This window comes from Oenanthe melanoleuca, chromosome 7 (genome assembly GCF_029582105.1).
Source record: "Oenanthe melanoleuca isolate GR-GAL-2019-014 chromosome 7, OMel1.0, whole genome shotgun sequence".
In the NCBI taxonomy this organism is placed as follows: domain Eukaryota; kingdom Metazoa; phylum Chordata; class Aves; order Passeriformes; family Muscicapidae; genus Oenanthe; species Oenanthe melanoleuca.
Window position 1 is genome coordinate 11791989 of NC_079341.1, and position 22557 is coordinate 11814545.

Sequence of the window (22557 nt, forward strand, 5' to 3'; positions counted from 1 at the left end):
TTTCGGTTAGGGCTCTAGTGGGGAAGACTTTACTGTGAGGTTAGAAGCAGAGTAAAAAAAAAAAAGATAATAAAATGGCCTTAAATTTTGGAAATTTCCCAAATCCTGGTGAGGCAGTGTGTTTTTGCTTTACTTGGGTCGTTAACAAATGCTTGTAGTGCAGGTGTGAGTAACCAAAGAGGCAGCAAGTGACAGTCTTTATTTGTATGTGCACACAAATGCGTATATGGACTGCAGAATGTTTTGCTGCAAACCAAGGCCCCAGGGTTTACAGAAGTCCATCTGTGGTCATTCCTATGAGGTGTATGTTCTTAGACTCCTGGTGTCATTGGAGATGTCTGCAGAGGAGATAACTGGTTAGGTGTGTTCAGATTGAGTAGGTGGGAGCACCAAGTGTGATTTAACAGGCACAACCACCACAGCTTGCCTCTTCTGCCTCACTGGCTACATTTGCTTGTCTTTGCAACCTCCTGTCATCTGCCCTGCATCACCCATAACCCTCTGCATCTCTGTTAGGCAGTTTATCCAGGGTTATTCCAGTCAATTAAAGCTTTCAAGAGGGACATCTCCACTTCTTAGGAATCAAGTATTCACTCTTGAATTTGCTGGTTTTAGCAGACATAATACACCAGAAGAACGGATTAGTTTTACAGATCATGATGTGCTGTTACAGTCCAGGGTAGTTTCATCCTAAACCTGCTGGAGATGTGAACTCTGTTCTCTGGTGACATTACTGATGGACATATCAGTACTTTTGTGCATGTATGGACAGAGTTCATGCAACAGGAGTTAAAAACTATCCATTCCGATTTTACAGATGTGATTATGGGGCTGCTTTTATTGAAACTGACAATTTTTATACTGTTAAATGTTGGTTTGGACCAAAGTTGACTCAGACAAGAGTCTTGTATTTCTTGTGGAAAGTAATTCTTGCTACTTACACTACATGACATGTTAATGGGAGCTTTTGAAGTAAAAGGCTAGAAGGGGCTATTGTGGAGATTTCCAAATTCAGACTGTTCATCCATGGAGAGTTAACTAATATCTTACCTGTTTTTTGTTTTAAATAGCAAGATACAAAATATACAAAGATTATTACAGTGATGCACAGGAAGTTCCACCTGAACATGAGGAAGAATTTCACTGTGCAGTGACCATGCATGAGAACCAGTTTCCCAGAGGTTGTGGAGTTTTCCCTCTCTGGAGATATTCAAGAACTGCCTGGACACAGTTCTGTGCCACATGCTGTGGGATAACCCTGCTTGAGCAGGGAGGTTGGGCCAGATGATCTTCTATGGACCCTTTTTGCCTTACCCATTCTGTGATTCTGTGATGGTCTTTACTGTAGAAACTTTCTTAATCATGGCAATTGTTTCATCTTGGCTATACCAACTGTGAAAGATACAGTAAAATGAAAAGGATCCTCATAAGGGCAAAAATTACTGGATGTCAGGGGTGGAAAGTGTGAGCAAGATTGGAAATTTAAAAAGATGATAATTTGAAGACTTATTTATACAGGAACACTCAGGGAAAAATAATGAAGTGACAAAATATGGGAATTTAAAAAGATGAGTTGAATTACTTTGAATCACTGTGTAAATACTGTTATTCAAAATGTAAGTGTCTTTCATTTGGTTTATCTCCGTGTACTTTGGAAGCACAGTGACATAAATTGTATTAAGTCCATTTTATTTCTGAATGTGTATGTCCATACAGGGATTTAATGTAGTATAATGTATCCATTTTAACATTGTGGATAAACTAATCTGTTGAAATTTAGTTAAAATATTATTGACTTCAGATCAACTTTCCTGATTACCTGTAGATGAACTTAGAAATAATGTGAAGAGCAATGCAGAGAAAGGATGAACAGGAGAGCCCTGTTCTCACAATAATATGGCACAGACCATACAGTGAGTATGAGGGACACATAAAAATCCTTAATGGAAATGCTTCTTTGCAGAACACAGTAAGTATGAGGAGTTTAATGCCACAATAGTGTCACTGAGGCCAGAAATGTATCATCTTTGGGAGGATTAAGTATCCATAATGAGAATATCCACAGTTATAGTACATAAAATAAAGGGATTATAAGATTTCAGACTAGACATACTATACTGAAGGGATTAGGAAGATGTCTCCCCTACTGACAGACAGATCAATGATTTCATCTTCCTGTGACGTTTGTAACACTGATTACATACAGCACTGATTACAGCTCCTGGGAGTGTTTTCTGGCTTGTTGGACTGTTGGTCTCACAGAAGCATTCCTCACTGGGAAATCCTAAATGTTTCTGGTCAAGCTTTTCTGCATAAGGCTCCCTAACAAAAGTGTGGGGAATAAAAATGTACTTCAATGAAACAGGCTACTTTTAGCCTAGTAAATTGTTAAATTAGGATTAGAAAGTCTTAGAAGAGCAAAGAAATCATTAGGTCTCCTTCACTCCTCCAGGCTTTTAACTCATCCTGTACTTTCATTGCACCTTCTAGACAGGAGTGAAGGAGGAGATCAGAGATGCTCTTTCTACTATTTTTATATATGCAAAGCTTTAGGTTGATTTAGACAAGCTGTTTCATCAGTCCCAACAATAGCAAAGAATGCAAGATGTGGACTTCTTTTGCCTTTTACTTGCTGTTTTTTCAGAAGTAAAACTTTTTTTCTGATAACTCCAGTCTTCATACAATTGCTGATACATGCTTAGTATAGATTGGTAACATACAGCCTGATGAATTCCAAGCCCATCAGTGGTGGTGTCCTGCCCAGCAGTTCCTTTCTATTCATGCAGTGAAAGGATGGGATGTAGCATCTAACCCACAGAGAGCCTGTGCATGTGGCTGTATGGATTGAAAGAAATGAGGTTTGCCTAACATACTTTGGGCTTGCTCAAGTTTTAGAAGTATTACTGAATTAGGTATGTGACAAACCCCCTCCTGCTCTTAGTATATGTAGCTGAGCCTGTGAAATCATGACTGCAAACTCGGTTATATCAAGGAGAAAGTCTGTTGCTGTCATTTGTGTCATTCAGTGATTCAATATAAGCTGTATCATCTTAAACTTCTATTTACCAAATAGGTTTACCCATTTAGCTGTACCAGCAGATTCTTTTAATTTTAGGCAAGCCCTTTTTCTGCTTGAGGGGCAGGAGATGAAAAATGAGGAGAATTGGGTTTTGGGCAGGCCTGGCTATGCTGAGATGACTGAAGATCTGTCTGTCACAGTTCTCTGTGGGAGTTGAACTGTGCTCAACAAGGGCAGAAAAATGCCAGGCACATCATCTGTGCCATAGCTGCCACAGTTCAGAGTTCAGCACTGTTGGGAAAACATTGATTCACATCCCCAGCCTCCCAAGCAAGAGTTGACACAGCATGTGTGACAGAGGTGCAAGTCCTTCAGGGTGTTACTACCAGTATAATAATACCAGATAGTTCTCTACATGAGCTATGTAAAGATGCATCTTGGACCACAATGGCATCATGTTAATAGCTGTCTGTATGACATCCTTTATGACCTGTGACTGACTGACAGTGTTCTAAAGTAACTATAGTTCTAAAGTAAGTATATTAGTAGTGGAATATGAAAATAGTCCTAGGATGGGATAAACACACAATACACATCTTCATAAATATTAAAAGATCTGATAGCAAAGCAGCAGTTAAACATCTTGTCTACTTTCCTGTGGCTGTGGCTCCTTTATCACTGAATCACAGAATGGGTGAGGTTGGAAGCACCACAGTGTGTCATCTGGTCCAACCTCTCTGCTCAAGCAGGGTCATCCTAAAGCACCTGGCACATCATTTATTTCTGTCACTCCCTGGAGTTGGCCAGCACTGAGCTGCCTTTCAGCAGAACAGGAAGCTTCAGGTTGGTTGATACTCCTGGAGTGTCTGTGTGTGTGTAATTCCCCAAAGTGCTGACAGCTCTGGTTACAATTAGTGGTAATGACAATGATCTTACTGGTGATTTCTTTTTACCTCAGCTTTGCTGGGGAAGGGAGTTGCTGTCATTCAGAGTCAGGCTCGTGAGAGTCAGGCAGAGAGCATGGCCGAGGTAGCCAGGCTTGGGGATGAAGAGCTGGTTAGGAGCATTTTGGCAGGTGACTGTTAGGAAGACAAGTTCATCTGAATTAGGTATTGCAGGCAGTCTAGAGATCTAGCAAGATTGTTAGTAGATATTTTTAATAGTAGGACTAGTTCTAGCACTGTATGAAACCAGAAATTTTAACAGGGTATATTAAATACTTGTAGTCCTTTACCACGTGAATATGTAATCTGGGCCACTTGGGTTAAGTGTGGCTATTTGGAATGCAACTCTGTTTAAAATGACCCAGTAGTGGTACCAGTGATTCATGGGAGCTTTTGAGTTGAGATCTCCAGAGAGATTTTAATTTTTTTCAGCCCATAGAAGCAGCAGCAGTAATATAAGTTACCCCCTTTCTGCTGCCTTGTGCTAAACAGGTTTCTTCTGTTATTTTCTGCTGTGCAGAATGAAAAGCCCAGTACTGGAGATGCAGGTTAGCAGTGTGAAAGATTGGGCTCTGAACTCACTGCTCAACTTCACATAAAATGATGGTTTGGGACAGCCAGCTGGGTGTTCCTTCAGAACTAACATCTTGAAAAGCCAGATTTCCCAAGAAATAAAATACTGTCTCAGGGCTACCTGTTTGGATAAGAGAAGAACATTTTTTTTTAATTTTTTAAAAATATGCTTTGTACTCACAGAGGTTTTTTTCCCCAAGTAGCCCTAGCCATTTTCTTGGTATGTTGCTTTCTTGTTCTGAAATCCTTCGGAGGACTCCTCCTAAAAATGCCTAGACCCAGTTCTATGCAAGGCAGGAAAGTTTCTAATTTTGTGCTGTCACTCATGAAATAACATCTTGCTCAGTGGGCATGTAGAGTCAGTTAATATCTCTGCGTGCAATTGCCTGCTTAATCTTAAAAAAGCAGGTATATGTGCTCTCTGCCTGAATGCGTATTTGCTTCTGTATTTAGAATCCCATATGTTTTTAAGCTAAGTAAAGTGCTTTCTGTTTTTTACCTGCCAAATTCCTGGTACTCTTTCAACCTTGTTTGATTAAAACAGCCTTTAACCTTTGCTTGAATACCTTTTTCTTAAAACAACCTATAATTCATCCCTGCAACAAGATCAGGAGAACTTGGGGTGTGACAAAATTGACATGTAGCTGCCTGGAAACCTTGAGGGAAGGAGAAAGGAGGAAAGGCAATTGAAACAGTGAGCGTGAGTCTTGTTGCAGAGCTGGTGGGGGAGCTGGCACAGGTGATTTCCAGGCATGTTGTTTATACTGAGATGATTCCATCTCCTCTTCACTTGTATCAGCTTGCATCCAGAGACCTGCTGAAATTTCTGGCATTTCTTCCTTTCAGTGAGAAGATTGGGGGAGGGCTTGGTGGAACCTTGTCCTCCTCTCTGTCTCCTGCTATAAATTGACTTGAACTGTCACCGGTTTGTTTTTCCTCTCCCCCAGCCAATGTAAAACTCTATCTTCACCTTGCCTGTGTGTGCTTATCAGAGATTAGCAGTGTTTGCTCTTGACCTTGTGTTTCTTCCTCTTCCCAGTGCCTGTTTTAGTTAGGGGCTAATTTGTGGAGTATCTGTTTAATACCAAATTAAAGTGAAATATATTCAGGGGTTTATTCCGGAAGGACCGTGAGCAGCAAATGGCTCTGCCATCAGTGCAGACTGCCTAATGCAAACAAGCCAAAGGGGGCTTGTGATTTCTGTTTATTCAAATCTCACTCATTTAGTTGACTCTGCTTTAGTTTGATTTATTTAGCAGTTGGTTTGTGGGGCTCTTTTTGTTCTTTGCAGTGTTTATTGCAAGGTTTCCTTTCGGGTTGCTCTCTGCCCTGTGTGGGTGGTGAGTTAGCGCGGCACAATGTGCGCTGGTGTCAGCAGTGGGTCAACAGAGTGCCTGGCCTTGCCTGCTCCTGCCCACCCTGCTGGCACCTGTACCACAGGCTGGACAGGCTTTTGGGACCTGTGGAGGGTGTAAAGGGAAGAGGAGGGAGAGGGTGGGGTGGTATCACTCTTGCTGTTGGGAGCTGGGAGCCCATAGCGTGCCTGGTGCAACCAAAGATGGAGCTCTTCTAAAGTTACTGCTGTATTCTTTTTTAATCTGTTTTATAGCAGTGCATAGTGACTGATTCTAGTGTGCATGCACACAAATAATAAGAGATTATTCTTCCCTTAAATCACCTGTAATTTAAATAAACAAGACAGGCAGTCTGAAAGACGTGATTTGGAGTCAAAATGGAGTAAGGAAAGCCAGCTGACTAGTATATTGCACAAAAGATGGGGCCTAAGATCTGATATCTGCCTCTCTGTGACTTTTACCTCATGATCATCCTTCCTCCTTCCTTTTCCTTTTCCTCTGAACTAAAGATTAATTGTGCATTGAAATCATAACAAGAATGTGTGGTGCTAAGAATCTGGCCAACGGAAGAGAAAAAATCCTCAAGGAAATTAGCAGTCCACAAGCATTGTCTGTTCCCTAGATATAAATGACTGGAAACTTCCCAGCCAGGGAATGTTTTCCCTTTATTTTCTCTGCAACTTGCATTATCCTTAGCTAAGCATATTGTAGCATGCTTGTTTCCAAGTCTGTGTTTTCATCACGTAAGTCCTGACCCCACTGAAATCTTTGTGGGGCAGAGATTGCATTTACCATTTCAGCTTTAATGCCCAACTTCCATGTTTAATGAATGTTTCATGAAAATACCTGCTTACCTATCCAGTAAACAAATAGGTAAAGGCAAACATTGTATTGTTCCTGCATTGCCAGTCACTTTTGCTTGTCCTGGCTTGTGACAAAGATTACCTGTGACGACAAGAGAATTTGTCAGATAATGGTTTCTGAAATAGATGTGTAAGGCTAGGAGGTAGGGTATAAATATAGCTGACTGCAGCAAAAGAGATCTGAGACAGGCATTAGGAACAACTTTCCAGTTGTTCTGAGCACTGGACTGTTTTGGTAAGAAGTTTTTAAGTAAGTCAAACAGTCATTTTGGTTGTGCTGGAGGGTGAGGAACAAACTGTGTCTTTCTAAAGGTGTATTTTCTAGATCTGTTTTCTTGTATCATTGGTAGTTCCTTATATTTCTCATCTCTTCTGGAGGTGAAGTGAGATTACTGGATGTTTAGTCCTCTTCCACAAAGATGCTAGTGGTGGAATTGGGAGGGTAGTAAGCATCCAAGTGGTGAATTGAAGACAGTCAGTTCAGGATATTTTTTCTGCCTTTTCATTCAGTCCAGGAATCATATTCTCTATGGTGCTTTAAAATCTAGGCAAAGCTGGAGCTTACCTCCGAATTTTTAGGAAAAGGCATGATTCCATGTTTCTGGAGAGGTAGAAAGAAAACAACCAATGGGGACAGAAACCTTTTCTGTAGAGGATGGTGGAAAGTTGATGGTGCACAATTGTTGACTGCTCCTTCTGCCAGACACGCCTGTGACATTATTCCTGTGCATTGAAGTACTTTCTATCTCTTCAATTTACATAATTGGGGATCATGAATGAGTTCCATGTCCACCACCCCTCCTGTTTTCTCAGTGCCTCTTGGCCTTTCATGTCTCTTCTGCATTGCGTCAGTGCCTCCTGGCAAATTCTGTCTATGTCTGTCTCTCAGATAGAGCCAAGTGTATGTCTGGCCTTGAGAAATAATCATAAATTTTGTTCTGTCAGGAAGAGAGGCCAGGACAATCCAGTTTACATTTGAACCTGTAGTTCAAGGTGTTTTAGGGATTTCATATCACTTAACCCATACCCTCCAGGCATCACTTGTGTCTGACATGTAGATCAGACTGGAGGAATAAGAGGATCAGATTGTTCAGTGCTCCAAATGAAGGTTATGAAGCAAACCTGTGTCTTTAAAGAGAGTGCCTTCTAATAAATGTTATCTGCAGAGAAATACAGCAGCCCCTGCATAAGTGGTTAATGTTACTGCTTCAGTGTTGGCTCATAAAACAACTCTATCGCTTCTATGACGATAATGATTAACAAGCTGATTTACAAGGGTGGGGTCACAAAGCCATTTGGCAAATTTAGCTTGTTCTAAGTGGCAAGAATACAGAACCTGAGTTTTACAGTATTTTTACCACTTTACCTGGAATACTTAACCATGGTGGCCAGGCTCTTAGGCAGAGCAATAGCAGCAGGTTCTCCTTCATGGGGGTAATAACCAGAGTTTCCTCCAGTGCTACTGATACTTGAAGAAATTGCAGATCTCTGTTTGAGGATTTAAGAGTGCTGGGGACATTTCACAAGTTCCCATCTCAGTGTTTATTCCCTGATCACCTAGCCACAGTAAAGTGCCAGTGTGTACAGACACAATGTTACAGGATGCTTCTGGTTGATTGCCCCTTGTGCCAGAACTGGCAGAATATCTCCCCAAAGATATGTGCAGATTTATCTTCCTACTCTTAGATTCTGGATAGCTGCTGTTAAAATATCCTTCATCTGTTGATTCTCCATTATCTTGTATCTTAATAAAGGATGTTTTTGTTTAGACTGTGTCAAATTTTACTTTTATTATCATATGGTAGAAATTACTCAGATTAGCAGATTTAATTTAAAAATTATTTTAGTCCAGAAACACTTTATGTGATTGCAATATATCATGACACTGTTGAGAATCTAGACTTCTTAACCTTGGCAATTTCTCACATTGAGCAGAGCAGTGTATCTGAAAGCTCAGCAAGCTGTATTCCCTTTACTGTCTATTATGACAGTCCTAATGTAGGAGATCAAAGGTATTTATGATCTCCATTCTGTGTAAACATCTACTGCACTTTTAGAAGTTGGTAAAAATGCACAGACAGGGTAGGAGTTTTGATGACTCTCACTCAAATTCACAACATAGACTCCTGCAGGGATAGAGATCTTACTCAGTACCTTTTGTTTCTTATCTAGCATTGCTGACAGGAGCCCTGCCCTCAAAACAAATGCTTACTGCCCTCAGAAATGTCTGAAAACTGTGCTGTTTTTCCTTTCCTGTCCATAAAGTTCATCATACCTGATAGACTTCGATACTGATTTATGTGGCCATTATGCAAAATTTGGGTATTTCTGTGGCCCTGGTCTGTTAGGTGGGTGGAAGGCTATTGCAGGTGTTACTTGAAGCTCTAGTGGATTACAGCTAACTCATTTGTTTCTAAAACACATCTCTCCTCTAGTTCTTACTAAAGTTGTTGGGATATTGCATCTATGGAAATGACACAGTCTGAGTTAGGAGGGGACTTCCCATGCCTGCCTTGTCTAATCAATATTTGATTGTTTTTCAGTTAGTCCCAGCCAGAGGCTTCTAATAATGTCTCTTGTAATTTGAACAACTCTCAGGAACTGAAGCAAACTGTAATTCTATGATAGGGTTTTTTCATGCCTAGTTTTCAGTCTTGCTCTGTTTCCCAAACAGAGAATTATTACAAGTCGTGAATTTTAGGTTACCATCTGTCTGGGTTAAAACTCTCAACAGACTTGAGAAGTCCTGCCACTCTTCCCTTGGCCACTTTTCTAGTTTGGTTTTTAATACGAAACATATATTGCAACACCATGTTCACTACATTTCTCTCCCATGGGGCTGGTTTGTGCAACCCTCCTTCGTGCTGGTAAGTAGGTTCTCACACAAGGAGATTTTGTTGAACTGAACCAGGAAGATAAGTGACTTGACTTCTGTGCTGTGTGTGCTGGGGGCTGGGGGTTTGTGCAGCATGGAGGCACAGCTGGGTCTGGGCAGTGGGGCCTTCAGAGGTGGACTTGTGCCAGCACTGTGCTTGGCCCAGGGAGCTGGGATGAGGGATGGAGTCAGGACAGAGCTGGAACCCAGTGAGTATCAGACATGAGGGGACCTCCTCTCCTCCAGGGCAGGGCAGTGTTGTGGGCTCAGAAATGCATTGTGAAGGTCAGACACAGGGACACTGGTCACAGGCCCCTGGGCAGCACCTGCTGCTTCTGAAAGTTGTCTGTGAACAAGACCCTGTTGTGCACGTAGTGGGCCACTGAGGAGGGTTTCTCTGGTCTATGGCCTTTGCAGTTCTTGTTCTCTGAGGACAGCTGGCTGCCCATTTGTTTGTGAAAACATCATCTTGATAGAGCAAGGGAACTATGAGTAACTTCCAGTCTTTGAACAGAAGGATCAGTGAAGCTCTGGGGTCAAGCAGCCCTCCTGACAAATAGTTAAACTTTGACTGATCACACATTGCCCTTATAATCATATTAATGTGATGTATCCAAAGGGATTCCAGCTTGTACCATAGCCACTGCTGCCTTTTATCTTCTATCTTCTGGTGAATCAGGAAACACATAACCCAGTGCAGGTGTCCTGTCTTCCCACTGCACAAGACTCCTGCAGCCTTTGCCAGTATTGGCTTGTCTGCTGGTGTTTGGCAGTCCCTTTATTTTCCCCTCACCTCACTTATTGTGAGCAATTGTTTCTTCAGAATTGTACTGCTCCCCAACTGAAGACAAACATATATCAAGAACAAAGTTTGATTTACCTTTATTCATAATATTGACTTGTATGGGAAGCCTCTGTTTCAGAAGTCATCTAAAATAATTGTGCCACCATCCTTTCAGCATGTGTTCAGATACTTGTACCCTGTTTGTTTCTCCCATTGCTGCAAACAAGTCTCTGCCTTTCCCTGTTGCTCTTCAGTACAGCTTGGGCTTTCCCAAGCTGGGTGCAGGAGGCTGGGCAATGGGGCAGGTAGCTGCTCCTGCTGGATTTCCTGATTTCTTCTCTCTTCCTGGCAGCCCTGGCACCTGCAGCCGAACTCTGGCCAGAGGGGTGCTTTGCAGTATGGGCAGGGAACCTGTATGGGAGGCTCCTCCAAAACACAGCTTGTCCCATTTCAGGTGGGAGATATTTCAGGTGGCAGTTACTGTAAAAAGCAGTGTTTGCTTTGCTGGTTTGAATTGTAAGTGCTTTGAGGGCAGGGCCTGGCTTTTGTGTATGTACATGTGGGTGTGGTTTTTTATACAGTTCTTAATGTGACACACACAGGAGCTACTGTGTGCAAAGCCATGGCTTTCTGTCTTGTGGAAGCTTAGAGAAATGTTTTTCCTGATCCAGAGGGATGAACAATGATTCTGATCTGAACACTGGGGCTGTTCAGAGACACAGCTTGCTTTGGACCTCTGGACACAACTGTTTTCCTTCTGTTGTCACCAAGTAGCACACCCGGGTAGAGCAGAGATAAGCGTGGCCCTGTGTCCAAAATGATGTTGGGATGGATTCTTTGACCAGTTAAGGAAGAAAAAGCTGCATTGTACCCTCTGTCAATTGCAGACTGGGATGCCATTAATCACCTCTCACCCACAGTTTTGACCAATTATACAATTGTTTGCTCTACAAAGAGTTTGGATTAGAAACAGACCTTGTGCTTTATGTGTGCTGTAAGTAGGAGAGAATCTGAACTCAGCAAAATTTTAATTTTAGCTTGATGCTTTTTTCTTTTTAAGAGATAGGCATATATTTTTAAGCCTTTGCCAGGTATATGCTGAGACATCCCCTATTTGAAGAGATAAGCCAAGGGTGAAAATTTTGGTTTCTGTTCCTTTAGCATACTCTTAACTTAGTTTTGTGCTAAACTGCCACACTTCTGAAATGTGATGTACTTTTCTACAGTGTGTGATTTCACAGTTTCTCTGTTTAGTAAAGTTATTTTGTAAACTGAAATGTTCTTAGGAAAGGTTCAGGTCAAAGCTTAGGAGTGACTCCAGCAGTGAGAACGGACGTGTGCTGGATTAGACTGCATGGGGGGTGTGAAGTCTTCGTCACTGAAAGGCTTTAGGAACAGGTACAGCTGTAAAGAGTGATAAAAATATTAGTGGCTCTGCCAAGACAGCCTCTTGAGGTCTTTCTTTACCTCCCATAATTTCTATGGTATCTGGATAATGCATTACATTTGACTGTCACACTTCTATGCTGTAATCACTTGTGTTTCCTTGAAACCAAAATGAGATTTTAGCAACAACTGTGAGAAGATTCTGAGATTCTTCCATCATGGTTCTAGGGTGTCTAAACTGACTGACTCTGGACCTCTGGCAGTCACAGGAGAAGTTTTGATACCTTTGATTACATGTTCTGTGCTCCTTTTCCCAAGCCATAAAACACTGTGAAACTGTTACCACAAAACAGTGAGTAGATAGCAAGTAGACTTGGGACAGCAAGTAGAAATCTTCCTTTCTGCTTGCCTAGCATAAGTGGAGATGACGATTTTATTAGCTACAAACAAGAATGAGAGAAGGCTGCAAGGAAAAATCATCCTGTGCGCAGCCTTGAGGTCTCTGATGAAACAAAATAACACAAAATTTACAGATGCTAAAACCAGTGATAACATCGATTTGATGCTGCATTTTGTCTTCCTTCTATAATACAGTAAAATGGCCTGTAATTCACATTGCAAAATTGGCATGCATGGCTCTTTGAAGATATCATCTTCCTTGTATGTCTGCAGTGGCCAGAGTAACAAGCCCACCCACTAGAGTGCTACAAGCCACACAAATAAATAAATAAAGAGGGACAAATAACACCATGTCCTCAGGGCAGCTGGCCACTCAATGTGTCTTGCTTAGGCTGTGAACTCTTCAGCACAGGAAAGCTTTTGTTCCTTGCAGTTTTAAATTCACCCCCAGTGCTTAGGAAGGTAATAGATTATGATAATTGTGCTTATTACGTTATGTAAAATGTTACTTCAATACAGAGATTTAACTTTTAAATCTTTGCTGACAGTGACATTAGTTCAGATTCAGAGAGTTTGTTTCAGTGTATTTAGCCTGGCATTTTAAGCTGAGCATTTGTGGCCTGAGGTGACTGCTATAGCATGAAAATTCTCTGGAAAGTTTGTATGCATTGTGGTTTTATTTATTATCTTTGTAAGTGAGTTTTTGGAGGGTGACTGTAGCCTTGTCACTAGCTGGGTGGCTTCACTGTTTCTTTCTTTTTGTTTATTGAATATCATCAATTTCTGTGTCTTTCCCCTACTCCCAGCTTGTTTGGCTTTCAGACCCCCTCTGTAACTGTAGAGTCTGCAAGCGAAATATTTCTTCCTTCAAAATGAAAAACAAACCCCTAGGTTTTTAGCCTAGGGGAGCTAAATTAGCTTCTGACCATCTGTTAGAAGGTTAGCAGTATCTCTACCTTGAACTATGGCTTCATTTTCATATTTCATGCAGCAGCTTCTCTGCATTGTTTATGCTGTAGTTGAAGGGGATCTTCCTACACCAGGATGCAATAGGAATGTCATTTTTCCTCTGACATGAGCAGATGTCCTATCTGCAGTAGTAGCAATAACATTGCTGCTTCCTGTTGTTGCAGGTGTTGTTAGCAGGCTGGAGCTGAAGGCAAGGAAGGGGCACATTTCAGCCCGTGCCATTCCCTGCCATCAACACCAGCACTCCCCATGCACCTCCTTTTCCAGTTGTGCTTGTTAGTTGAGGCTTTCTTGGCTAGTGGGCAGGAGATTGTCCTGGAGCACAAATTTATTTCCTTACTACCTGGTATTTGCTTCCAAACTCTGTCATTCTTCTCTTCCTTGATATCTCTGCTTTCTCTAGATTTGTTTACGTTGAGCCCGAATTACAAGTGGTGTGTTACCACGTTTAGGGAAGGGGTGCCTGAGCTGACTGTGACACACATTTAAGTGAAAAACTCCCTACTTTTGGGTTTCAGGGCACAGCCCCATGCAAGTCTTCAGTCAGCAATTACTGCATTCTTTTTCCTTTTTATGGGAGGTTGCTGTCAAATCCCATGACACATTTCTATCACTAATCTGGCAAGCTGCCATTCAGACCACAGGAAGCCCAGGAGAGAAGAATATACACTTAGGGCCTTATTTTATCTTCATTATTCCCTACAGCAGCAGAATTCCTTAAAGTCTCTAGAATTTTGATCTGAATGGAAGGTATTTTGCCTGAATAGCACCCCTTATTGAGGCATTGTCTCCAAGTCACAAATTTAGATGAGTGTTGTGGTTAGCAGTTTTAGCAGTTTAAGGTATATAGCTTGGTTGTTTTTTCCATACCAACATAAGGAATGCTAATCACTTCTAATGGTGTAGCAGGATTCTCTGGGGCTTCTTGATTTGAGAGCTGGACACTAATGGGAAAAAAAACAACAAAACAAGTTCCTTTTCAAGATTTTACCTGAGAAGCTGTTCATTTTGGCAAGGAACAGAGCATTATATTTGAATGTTTTTCGGTGGGAAAGACACTTCTACTAAAGGGCTAAAGCCAGGACTCTGTTCACAAACTACATGCAAAAAACTTGTACTTTGAAGGAAAAGAAACAAAACCAAAACTGTGATATGTGCATAAAAAGTAAGAAGTAGTGAAAATTGTAAGGCAGTATTCATAGCTGTTAGAGATAATGTGGAAGCCTTAAACTTGTTTCCTATTTACTTCTTTGTGCCTTATTGTATGAATGCATTGTTGTACTTAAAATGACTACTAATATTTTGTTATTACCATGTAGAGACTTAAAAAGAGATAGTAAGTTTGTTTTCATGTTCAGATTATTGCTGCTTCACTGACTACTATTATCACTTGTGTTTTCATGGAGCTATAATTGTTGGGAAGTAACTATTGTTTTAATCAACAGCATGTAACTGCATTTCTGTAGTAATAAATATTGTCTCAGTCCTTCAGGACATTCTAGTTATTTCTGGGGGGGTTCATTCAGTATTGTCTTCTCATTCCAGGTTATTGAAGGAAAGCTGGCTCCTTTCTTGGGGAAGGTGATCAAGTTTGCCTCCTCTCATGTGTACAGCTGCAGCCTTTGTAGCCAAAAGGGTTTCATCTGTGAGATATGCAACAATGGAGAAATCCTTTACCCTTTTGAGGACATTTCTACAAGCAGGTACTCCAATGTGGTAATGTCATTCATACATTTGATTTAAGTGTTAAAACCTTGAGGATTCTCAGCCTCATTACCTTTTATTTAAATAATTAGGGACTAGATTGCACTAGTGGACATTTCTGGGCAGCTACAGTAGATCACTGCTCCAGGGAGGCCACCATGAGCAAACGTGGAAACAAATGAGAAATGCTACTTCCCACTGCCCTGTAAGTCTCAAAATAGCTGTTCAGAAAGGAAAGAGCCCCCAGTATCATCACACAGTGTGATTTATCCAAAGTTCTTCTGAGTTTGCTAAGTGTCCTGAAAAGTCAAGTGACTTTTCTGAAGTGATCACAGACATCTTTCTTTTCTCTGGTATCACTGGGCCCATAATATACAGGGATCATTCATTGTAAAACAATAACCACCCATTCTGAAGTGTCTTCCCAATGAAGTGTTATTCCTCTGTGCCTGTGTATGCAAGATTTTTATTTTTTAAAAATTCTATTGCTGTTCTCAGGTGGCAACAAAGTAAGTGTAACTGTATGTGAGTCCTAAACTAAACAAAAAAAACTTTATTTCAGATCATGTAGACTGCTGGATGCCAGGTCAGGGACAGGAGTCACATGGAAAATCTAGAAGCAAATTGCAGGAAACCAAAGCAGATTTGGCAACACAGCAGTGTTACTACTTTTTTTCAGTAGTGTCCTGGATTTTGAATAAAGGAGATGTATTTTTTCCCACCCTTAACAGAAAGACAGTATATCTGATAGCACAGCACAGCATTCCTACACAGATAAGTACTTTTTTTTGGCTGTTTCAAATACAGTTGTTGTAATTTGTTCTCCAGAGTGTTCATTTAAAAGGGGAAAAAAATCAAGGGCCCACCTTTGGGAGCAGTCAGGACCAGCCTGCTAAAAGGGTTTGTTAAGCATCTGGTTCCCTTGCGTGCACAAAGATGTTAAATGATAAGTAACCAAGGATTGCTCTTAAGGGATTTTCAGTCTGATCTGAGTTTCAAAGGCTCTTTGCACATTGTTTTTCCACAGTCTTATTCTAAAAAATGTATTGACAAAGCAGTGGATAAAAACTAAACAAGGTGTATGGCTGAGTTCTATAAACAGTTTTTAAGAAAGAATGCATCTAGGGTGCATGGTGAGATAGACTGAGTTAAAACTAAAAAGAAAGACTAAGATGGCATAAAACACAATATGTCTGTTGAGACTGCATAAAAGGCAATTAAAGATATTCTCAAAAGATTAATGAGAATATTAATATGAAGGAACATTTGGGAATACAAGTTTACGTTAAAATGTGGTTTGTCTGGGGATTTTTGGTCATATTATTTGACATTATTTGGTGTATATTGTTTCCCTGCCCTTCAGCTGAGATCAGACATACCTTGCAATTACAAAGTTCAAAACCCTCTGGAATCAAATAGAATTTGTCAGCAGTTCAAGCCAAGAGAAGCTGCTCTAGCTCCTGTGTTTATGCGAGTTAGAAGCCAGTAAGGAGTTGTGTTCATGTTTCACAAATGTGAAGTTATGGTTGATGTCATGCCAAAGACAGTGCTCCTTGTTAATGGTTTTAATTAAAACACAATCAGCATGAAAGGTTCTCCAATATTTCCCTTTCTTATATCATCATTCTGCTTACTCCTTTTGTATTCCTTATAACTGGGTTTTATTCCTAGCATTTTCTATTTCCCTTCCTAGTTAGTTTTCTCATCTCATTACTACACATGCACCTATGTGGAACTAACCAGATTATTTCAGTTCCATATTTTTGCTCTGGGAGCAAGTTATGCCAACAGAGGAGCTTGTACACTTTACTGTGCAGCTCCATCAGCTCCAAAGAAGCAGTGAGGGAGAAGGCCAAGTGGAGGGATTTTGTGTTTGTTTCCATCTCTTGAAGATCAGAGAGGTTTCTGAAGTAGGTGTACTGACCACTACAAAGACAAGAGTAAGGTGAGGAGGCTAGTTAGAAATAGGGAGATGTACAGAGTAACATGTGACAAATGCAAGTCCTGAAAGGTCCATGTCAACACTTGCAATTGTACCTGAAAATTCTGATGATGTGTTCAGCTTTCCTTCTCAGTTGTCATACAGAGCTCTGAGTAAACAGCTCAGATTTGTGATTTAGGTGCACTATTCTGAGTCCACAGTGTACAGAGATAATGTACTACAACTCCCTTTTCTCCATCCTGGTTTTCTGGAATTGCTATCTACAGCATAGTATTCATATTTTGTACACAATACTGGACTGCCAGGTACCCCATCTGAAGCTGGTGAGTTGAGGAGGAAAGAGCTGCTGAACTCTGAAGACCATGTTTTTCTTTTTACATTTGAATGTTTGTTCACTTTTGAACTATTAACGCTACCAGCAAACTGGGCTGTTAGGTTAGAAATATTCAGAAGTGCATGACATCTTTTGCAGACCTCAGCTCTTTGCTCTATGTTTGAAAAGTGAAGCCTGCTCTCGTGTGTGTATATATGTATGTATGCCTGTATGAGCTGGCATTTGGTTTTTTGGCTACCTCCCTGACCTTTCTCACAGTGGCCATTACAATTCCAACGTGGTTCTCAGTTGACTGTTAGCTTTCCATCCTCATGGTCTCTTAGGTCAGCTTTAAGGTGAAGGGATTGTTTCTCTCCAAAATATTCTCAGCAGTTTCTGGCACAGTGTTCAGCAGGAATTTATGAAGGATGAGGATTCTTTAGAGAGATACAGCTGAGAGAAAAAGAGGGCCCCTCTTGAGGGCTGGAGTTTCTCTTTGGTCTGGTTATTTGCTTGAGAGTCATTTTTGTCAGTCCTTGGGCAAACAGAGTGAATACCTGGGTTATGCACTCCTCAGAGTTTGAATACACATATATTACATACCCTTCTCTCACTAATCAGTGTGACACATTCCTTTGTTGGCAAACGGTTCCAAAACAAACACAATCAGTTCACTTAATTAGCGGGTCTGTGGGCTGTGCTTGGCAGGCTCTTTACATCCTGCTCAACAATACAGCGCAACAGTTTGCTGCCTTGAATGTAAGGGTGGGCTCACAAAGTCATAAGCTTTCTAATGATACATCCTTTCTTTGGCTTTTCTTGGGAGGTGGCCATTCTGCACAGATCTTAATGAAAGCTGTGATTCAGTAGTTAAACAATTTCTTTAAAATGGTCCCATCCTTTTGATGCCTCTTCCAGTCAGTTTGATTCTTCTGTCCCTTATTTCCCCCTTTTCTGTCTTACCCATATTTATATAATAAATATCAATAGTCAAAGTTCTTTCAAAATTTCACAATTTCACCTTGTTTTTGAAGGCCTTTAAATCATGAGAATATTTCAAGCCTCTTGAATTAATTGCGCATTTCATGGGCAAAATTTTCAGCTAATGTAAACTCTCAGAGCCCTGCTTTTGCTGGAGTTCTGGCAACTTAAGTGAACTGTACATCTACTTCCCATTTTATTTCTTGGACTAAATTTGCCCGGGCTTAAAGTTAGTGAGTAAACATAAAATTATCATAATATATCACTTATTTTATATTTACAGCTGTTGTGCAATAACTTTAAATATCCTTGGCTGTAAATTGGCTTGTTAGAGCTAACCTTGCCTATTAGCAAGCAGGCACTTCCCCTCAAGTTGTTCTGATTTTGCTTGTTTTTTGCTAATGTGCAGAAAAGATTTTGTTTCTTTCTCCTAAAATTAAAAAAAGACCCAACAACCAAACAACAGAAGTGAAGTTTGTGTAGTGGCACTGTTGTCTATAGTAGTGGTTATATTTGTTTTATAACTTAGAACAATTTTTAACAATTTTTAAATCTTTAGGAATACTGAGAAAATTACCGTTGGAATGAGAATAGAAGTCATTAAGATGTGTTTTCTGTCTCAGCAGATAATTAAGCAATCATGATTATGATTAAGATAATGTTACCCAGTTAATAAAGTTTTGGTTTTGCCTGTCATCATCCTAGTTATTATTTTCACGGGCAGTTAAATTTGTTGTGTTTTGCTGGTAAAGTTACTTGCTTGTTAAGAACAATTTAGTCCATTCCTTTCCTTTTATGTGCTGACTGTAGATGTATGTGAACCATGGAGAGTTGCTCTTTTGTGTTCATATCCATTTATCAAGGCTAAACTGTTTTCACTTTGCTAAGTTAATTTGTTCTGCTGATCAGTTAAGACATGTAGACCTTTTAAGATACAAACCAGAAGGCCCAAGTTTAAAATAGACGTGCCACAGAGCAGGCTTGACTATATCAACCAACTTGGATGCCTCCATAATCTTTGGCCACCATCCTGATAAGACCTGTGAATGTACTTTGCACATAGTGACAAGTCTTTAGACTAAAGGCTCCGGGGGTGGGGGGGGGGCGTTTCATGCTGAAGACTTTGCAGAGTTAAGGCTTACTGTGTTATGGGTGCTGTGTCACTGGACAAATGCAGCTTTGAGCATTTGGGGGAATGTTAAAGATAGATGTTAGGTGGAGAGACTGAAATATGTAGTATACAGCATTTGCCCGAAATACCTTGGCACAGGTCAAAGGCATCACTCAAAGTACATCATTTTCCCTCTTGCTTTGGTTTGTCTTATGCTAGAAAGCCTTTCCCCAGGTCCAGCTCACCTGACTTGTGCCAGGAGTTTAGTACCTAATTTTTGAAAGAGCTTAGCTTATCAGATGCTGATAGCCAGTTCAAAGCACTCTGAAGTGATCTGCTCAGCACTTCTTTGAGGAAGTATAGGCGCCTAAGTAGATGTTAAGTTCTCTTGGTAATTTAATTTCACCTGAATCTATCAAAACTGATCAAAATCTTCTGGCCCAGATTACCTTATTTTTGTTTGTGCTGGGTAGCACAGTAATACTATCTGGAATATATAAACAGAAAACAATAAAGTATACCAGCTTTTTCATCAAGTGCTGTCTTTTGCAACTGAATTACTTTAGAGGTTGGTTTTACTTGCCTCGTGTCAAAGTGTTTTTTAACTAGAATGTTCAATAAATGTCATGTTAGTGCCAACTTCCTTCCCTTCTTTTACTATGTGGGCATCCCTCACTAGGCAGGCTACTTCCATTGGTTCCTAGGCAACTGAAATAATATTGCTGCACGTGTGTGTCAGGCATTGATTGCCTTTGGGGCTTTTTTTGTGTTGTAAGTGAACACAGGCTAGTTCTTTTTCCTTTTCTTTGTGTTCTCCTAAAGGCTCAGAGTTTGAAGGGCCTGTCTGTGATATTCACAGCTGAGCAATTCAGAAATGCTTGCAGACAGGCACATGTGCATGGTGTGCGATGGTGATCGTGCTGGAATCCCCAGGCAAGGGTTTGCTCTTTGTGTTTTTTTAATAGCCAGGTTACAGGTGGTTTAATGTTTTGGATGCTTTGTGAATGTTTAGCATCATTTAAGGAAAACATAATGAATAACCCCATTTAATCCTGCCTTTACTCTGCATAGCAGGAAAGAATAAACTGAAGAGTTTAGTGAGTGAAAGGTTCAGCCCAAAATCAAATCCTTGCTGAAATCTGTTTCAAGGGATTACTCACTTGACCAAATGTATGCAAGGTCTGGCACAAAGGAAGTGAGTTTTTTAAATGAAAAAATGAAAGCTAATGTATAAAATTACAAAAGAAGGGGTGATGGGTGAATATGGCATTGCAGTGAGACAGAGGAGCTCTTTGCCCTTCTCAGCTCCTGGAGCCTCTGGCTGACCTTGAGCAAGGCAGTTCACCTCCTGCTTCCTGTTGTGACGTGGGAATGGTGGGATCCTGCTGAATGGTTATATATTTGGTACAGCCAGCCCATGTGCATGGGACTGAAAGTATCCTAATAGACATTGCTGGTTCCAGCAGCTTCATCCCACCTTTATATCAGGCACAGTCTGTCAAGCAGTAAGGTTCCTGTGAGACACAAAACTCTGTCTTTCAGGTTTCCACCTGGACCACCTGTTGATCACCCCTGCTTCATTTTAAGGTGAAAGGTCTTTGAGGCCTCTTTGTGTTGCATCCCCCACTTCAGGCACCTGATTCTGCTCAGGGGCACTTAATGGTCGTGCAGTACAGAGGAGAAATATGAGCATAATCAGTTGGTTGTGCAGCATCTAGAATTACTTGAGCTATAATCCTGGAAAAAATAGATGGGAAGCATAAAAAGAGCATGCCAGAATTTACAATTTACTAAATACTGATATGCTTCAAATGCCCAGACTTAATGGGAGATACTAACATTGGCATTTTCTCAGCATACAAGGAATGATTATATGTAGAAATATTTTAATGTAGAAAGGCTTTTCTTTTGTAACTAGTAATGATAATAATAAGAGCATTATAATGTCTGGCTGGCTGTGGAGAGCTTTGCCCTTTCTTTTACAATTTCCAGTGCAATAGAAATTATTTAGAGGATTGAATAATTCGCTGCATTTTTTTTTACTCCATGCAAGTAAAACATCCTTAAAACATAAAACACCCCCTGAAGTCTCCACAGAAATTGAGTTAGGTCAGGAAAGAGGGGGAAAAAAAAGAGAGAAAACACCAAAATAGAGAGGAAGCTATTTCAGCTGCCTTCTTAGAAGACAGTGTGAAAACAACACGCAATGTTCGCTAAGTCTTCAAATACTGTTTGAAAAATAGCAAGGTGCTATTAATGTGCAGTGTCACAATATCATTCATTAAAGAAGGAAACATGAAAGGCCTGAATGGCTATGGGCTCATCAGCTTATTATCAGTGGTGAATAGCATTCTCACAAAGGATGTAGGGACTTTTTGGCCTCTAGACAAAGAATAAGTCATGATTCAGAAATAGCACCTGAGCTGTGTATTACCTATGACAACAACAAGGGTTAAGGGAAAGATAAGTAAGTGTGGTGAACTATTAAGTGAGCCTTTTGTAAGCTACAAAATACATTTTATTTCTCCAGAGAAATAAAATAATTTTGATATACTGAGGCTTGAAAACAACTAAAAACCCTATGAAATTCACATGTGGCGATAAAACTAGATCTCAGGATTAACTAGGAAGCAATTTGTTTGTAATATTCTAAAAAGGAATATAATGTTGGTGGAGTTTTTGGTATCACTGGAGAATCTCTTGCAGTGAGGTTAGAAATGGTCACCCAGTTGTCATTCCAGGGCCAATTGAGACAGACTGTATTTGATATGAGGAAAAGCAAAGCTGTGTAGGTAGCTTGGAGTAAAGCTCCACCACTTTAAAAGGAATAACTTACCAGTTGCACAAAGGCAGAGCATGATCAGCATTCCCTGCCCTGGTGACTTTCTTTGTCTGTGAGGGGGACACAAGCATGCAGTGAAGGCTGGTATGGGTGTCCCCTCTGGTGGGTGTTCTGGTGGGTGTTCCTGTGCAGAGCTAGGGGCAGCTTTGTTCTCCAGCTCAGAACACCCTTCTTTCAGGCTGCCACTTTGTTGTCATCTGCACTGCTTGGCTGGGCTCAACCTTCACCAGAGAAGGCAGAAAATAGATCTTCAGAGTGGGGGCACCAGAATGGACCAACAGTGGCAGCACTGGGTGCCAGTGCAGTGTCTGTGAGATCAGGGCTGGCTGTTTGCTCTGCCTCTGCTTAGTGTGGGGTCCTGGGCAGAGCTTCAGCTACTGCACCAGCTCTAATGAGTAACAATTCAGACAGTTTTTTCTCTCTGTTTTAATTCTAAACGATGGGAAAAAAGTTGGTTAATCTTTTCCACTGACCTTATTTCTGAATAATGAATAGTA

The 22557-nt window shown here is 40.7% G+C and overlaps 1 protein-coding gene across 6 annotated transcripts in view; it reads left to right on the plus strand.

Moving 5' to 3' along the window:
* PLEKHM3 (pleckstrin homology domain containing M3) overlaps nucleotides 1-22557 on the plus strand; it is a 92077-nt gene that overhangs the window by 47090 nt on the left and 22430 nt on the right. For all 6 annotated transcript variants that reach the window (XR_008841000.1, XR_008841002.1, XR_008841003.1 and 3 more), the window contains one exon: nucleotides 14713-14870. Coding sequence is in view for 2 of the 6 variants with exons in the window: in XM_056496856.1 (XP_056352831.1) it covers nucleotides 14713-14870 (158 nt within the window). In the remaining 4 variants the exon portion in view is untranslated. The remainder of the gene's footprint in view (nucleotides 1-14712; nucleotides 14871-22557) is intronic.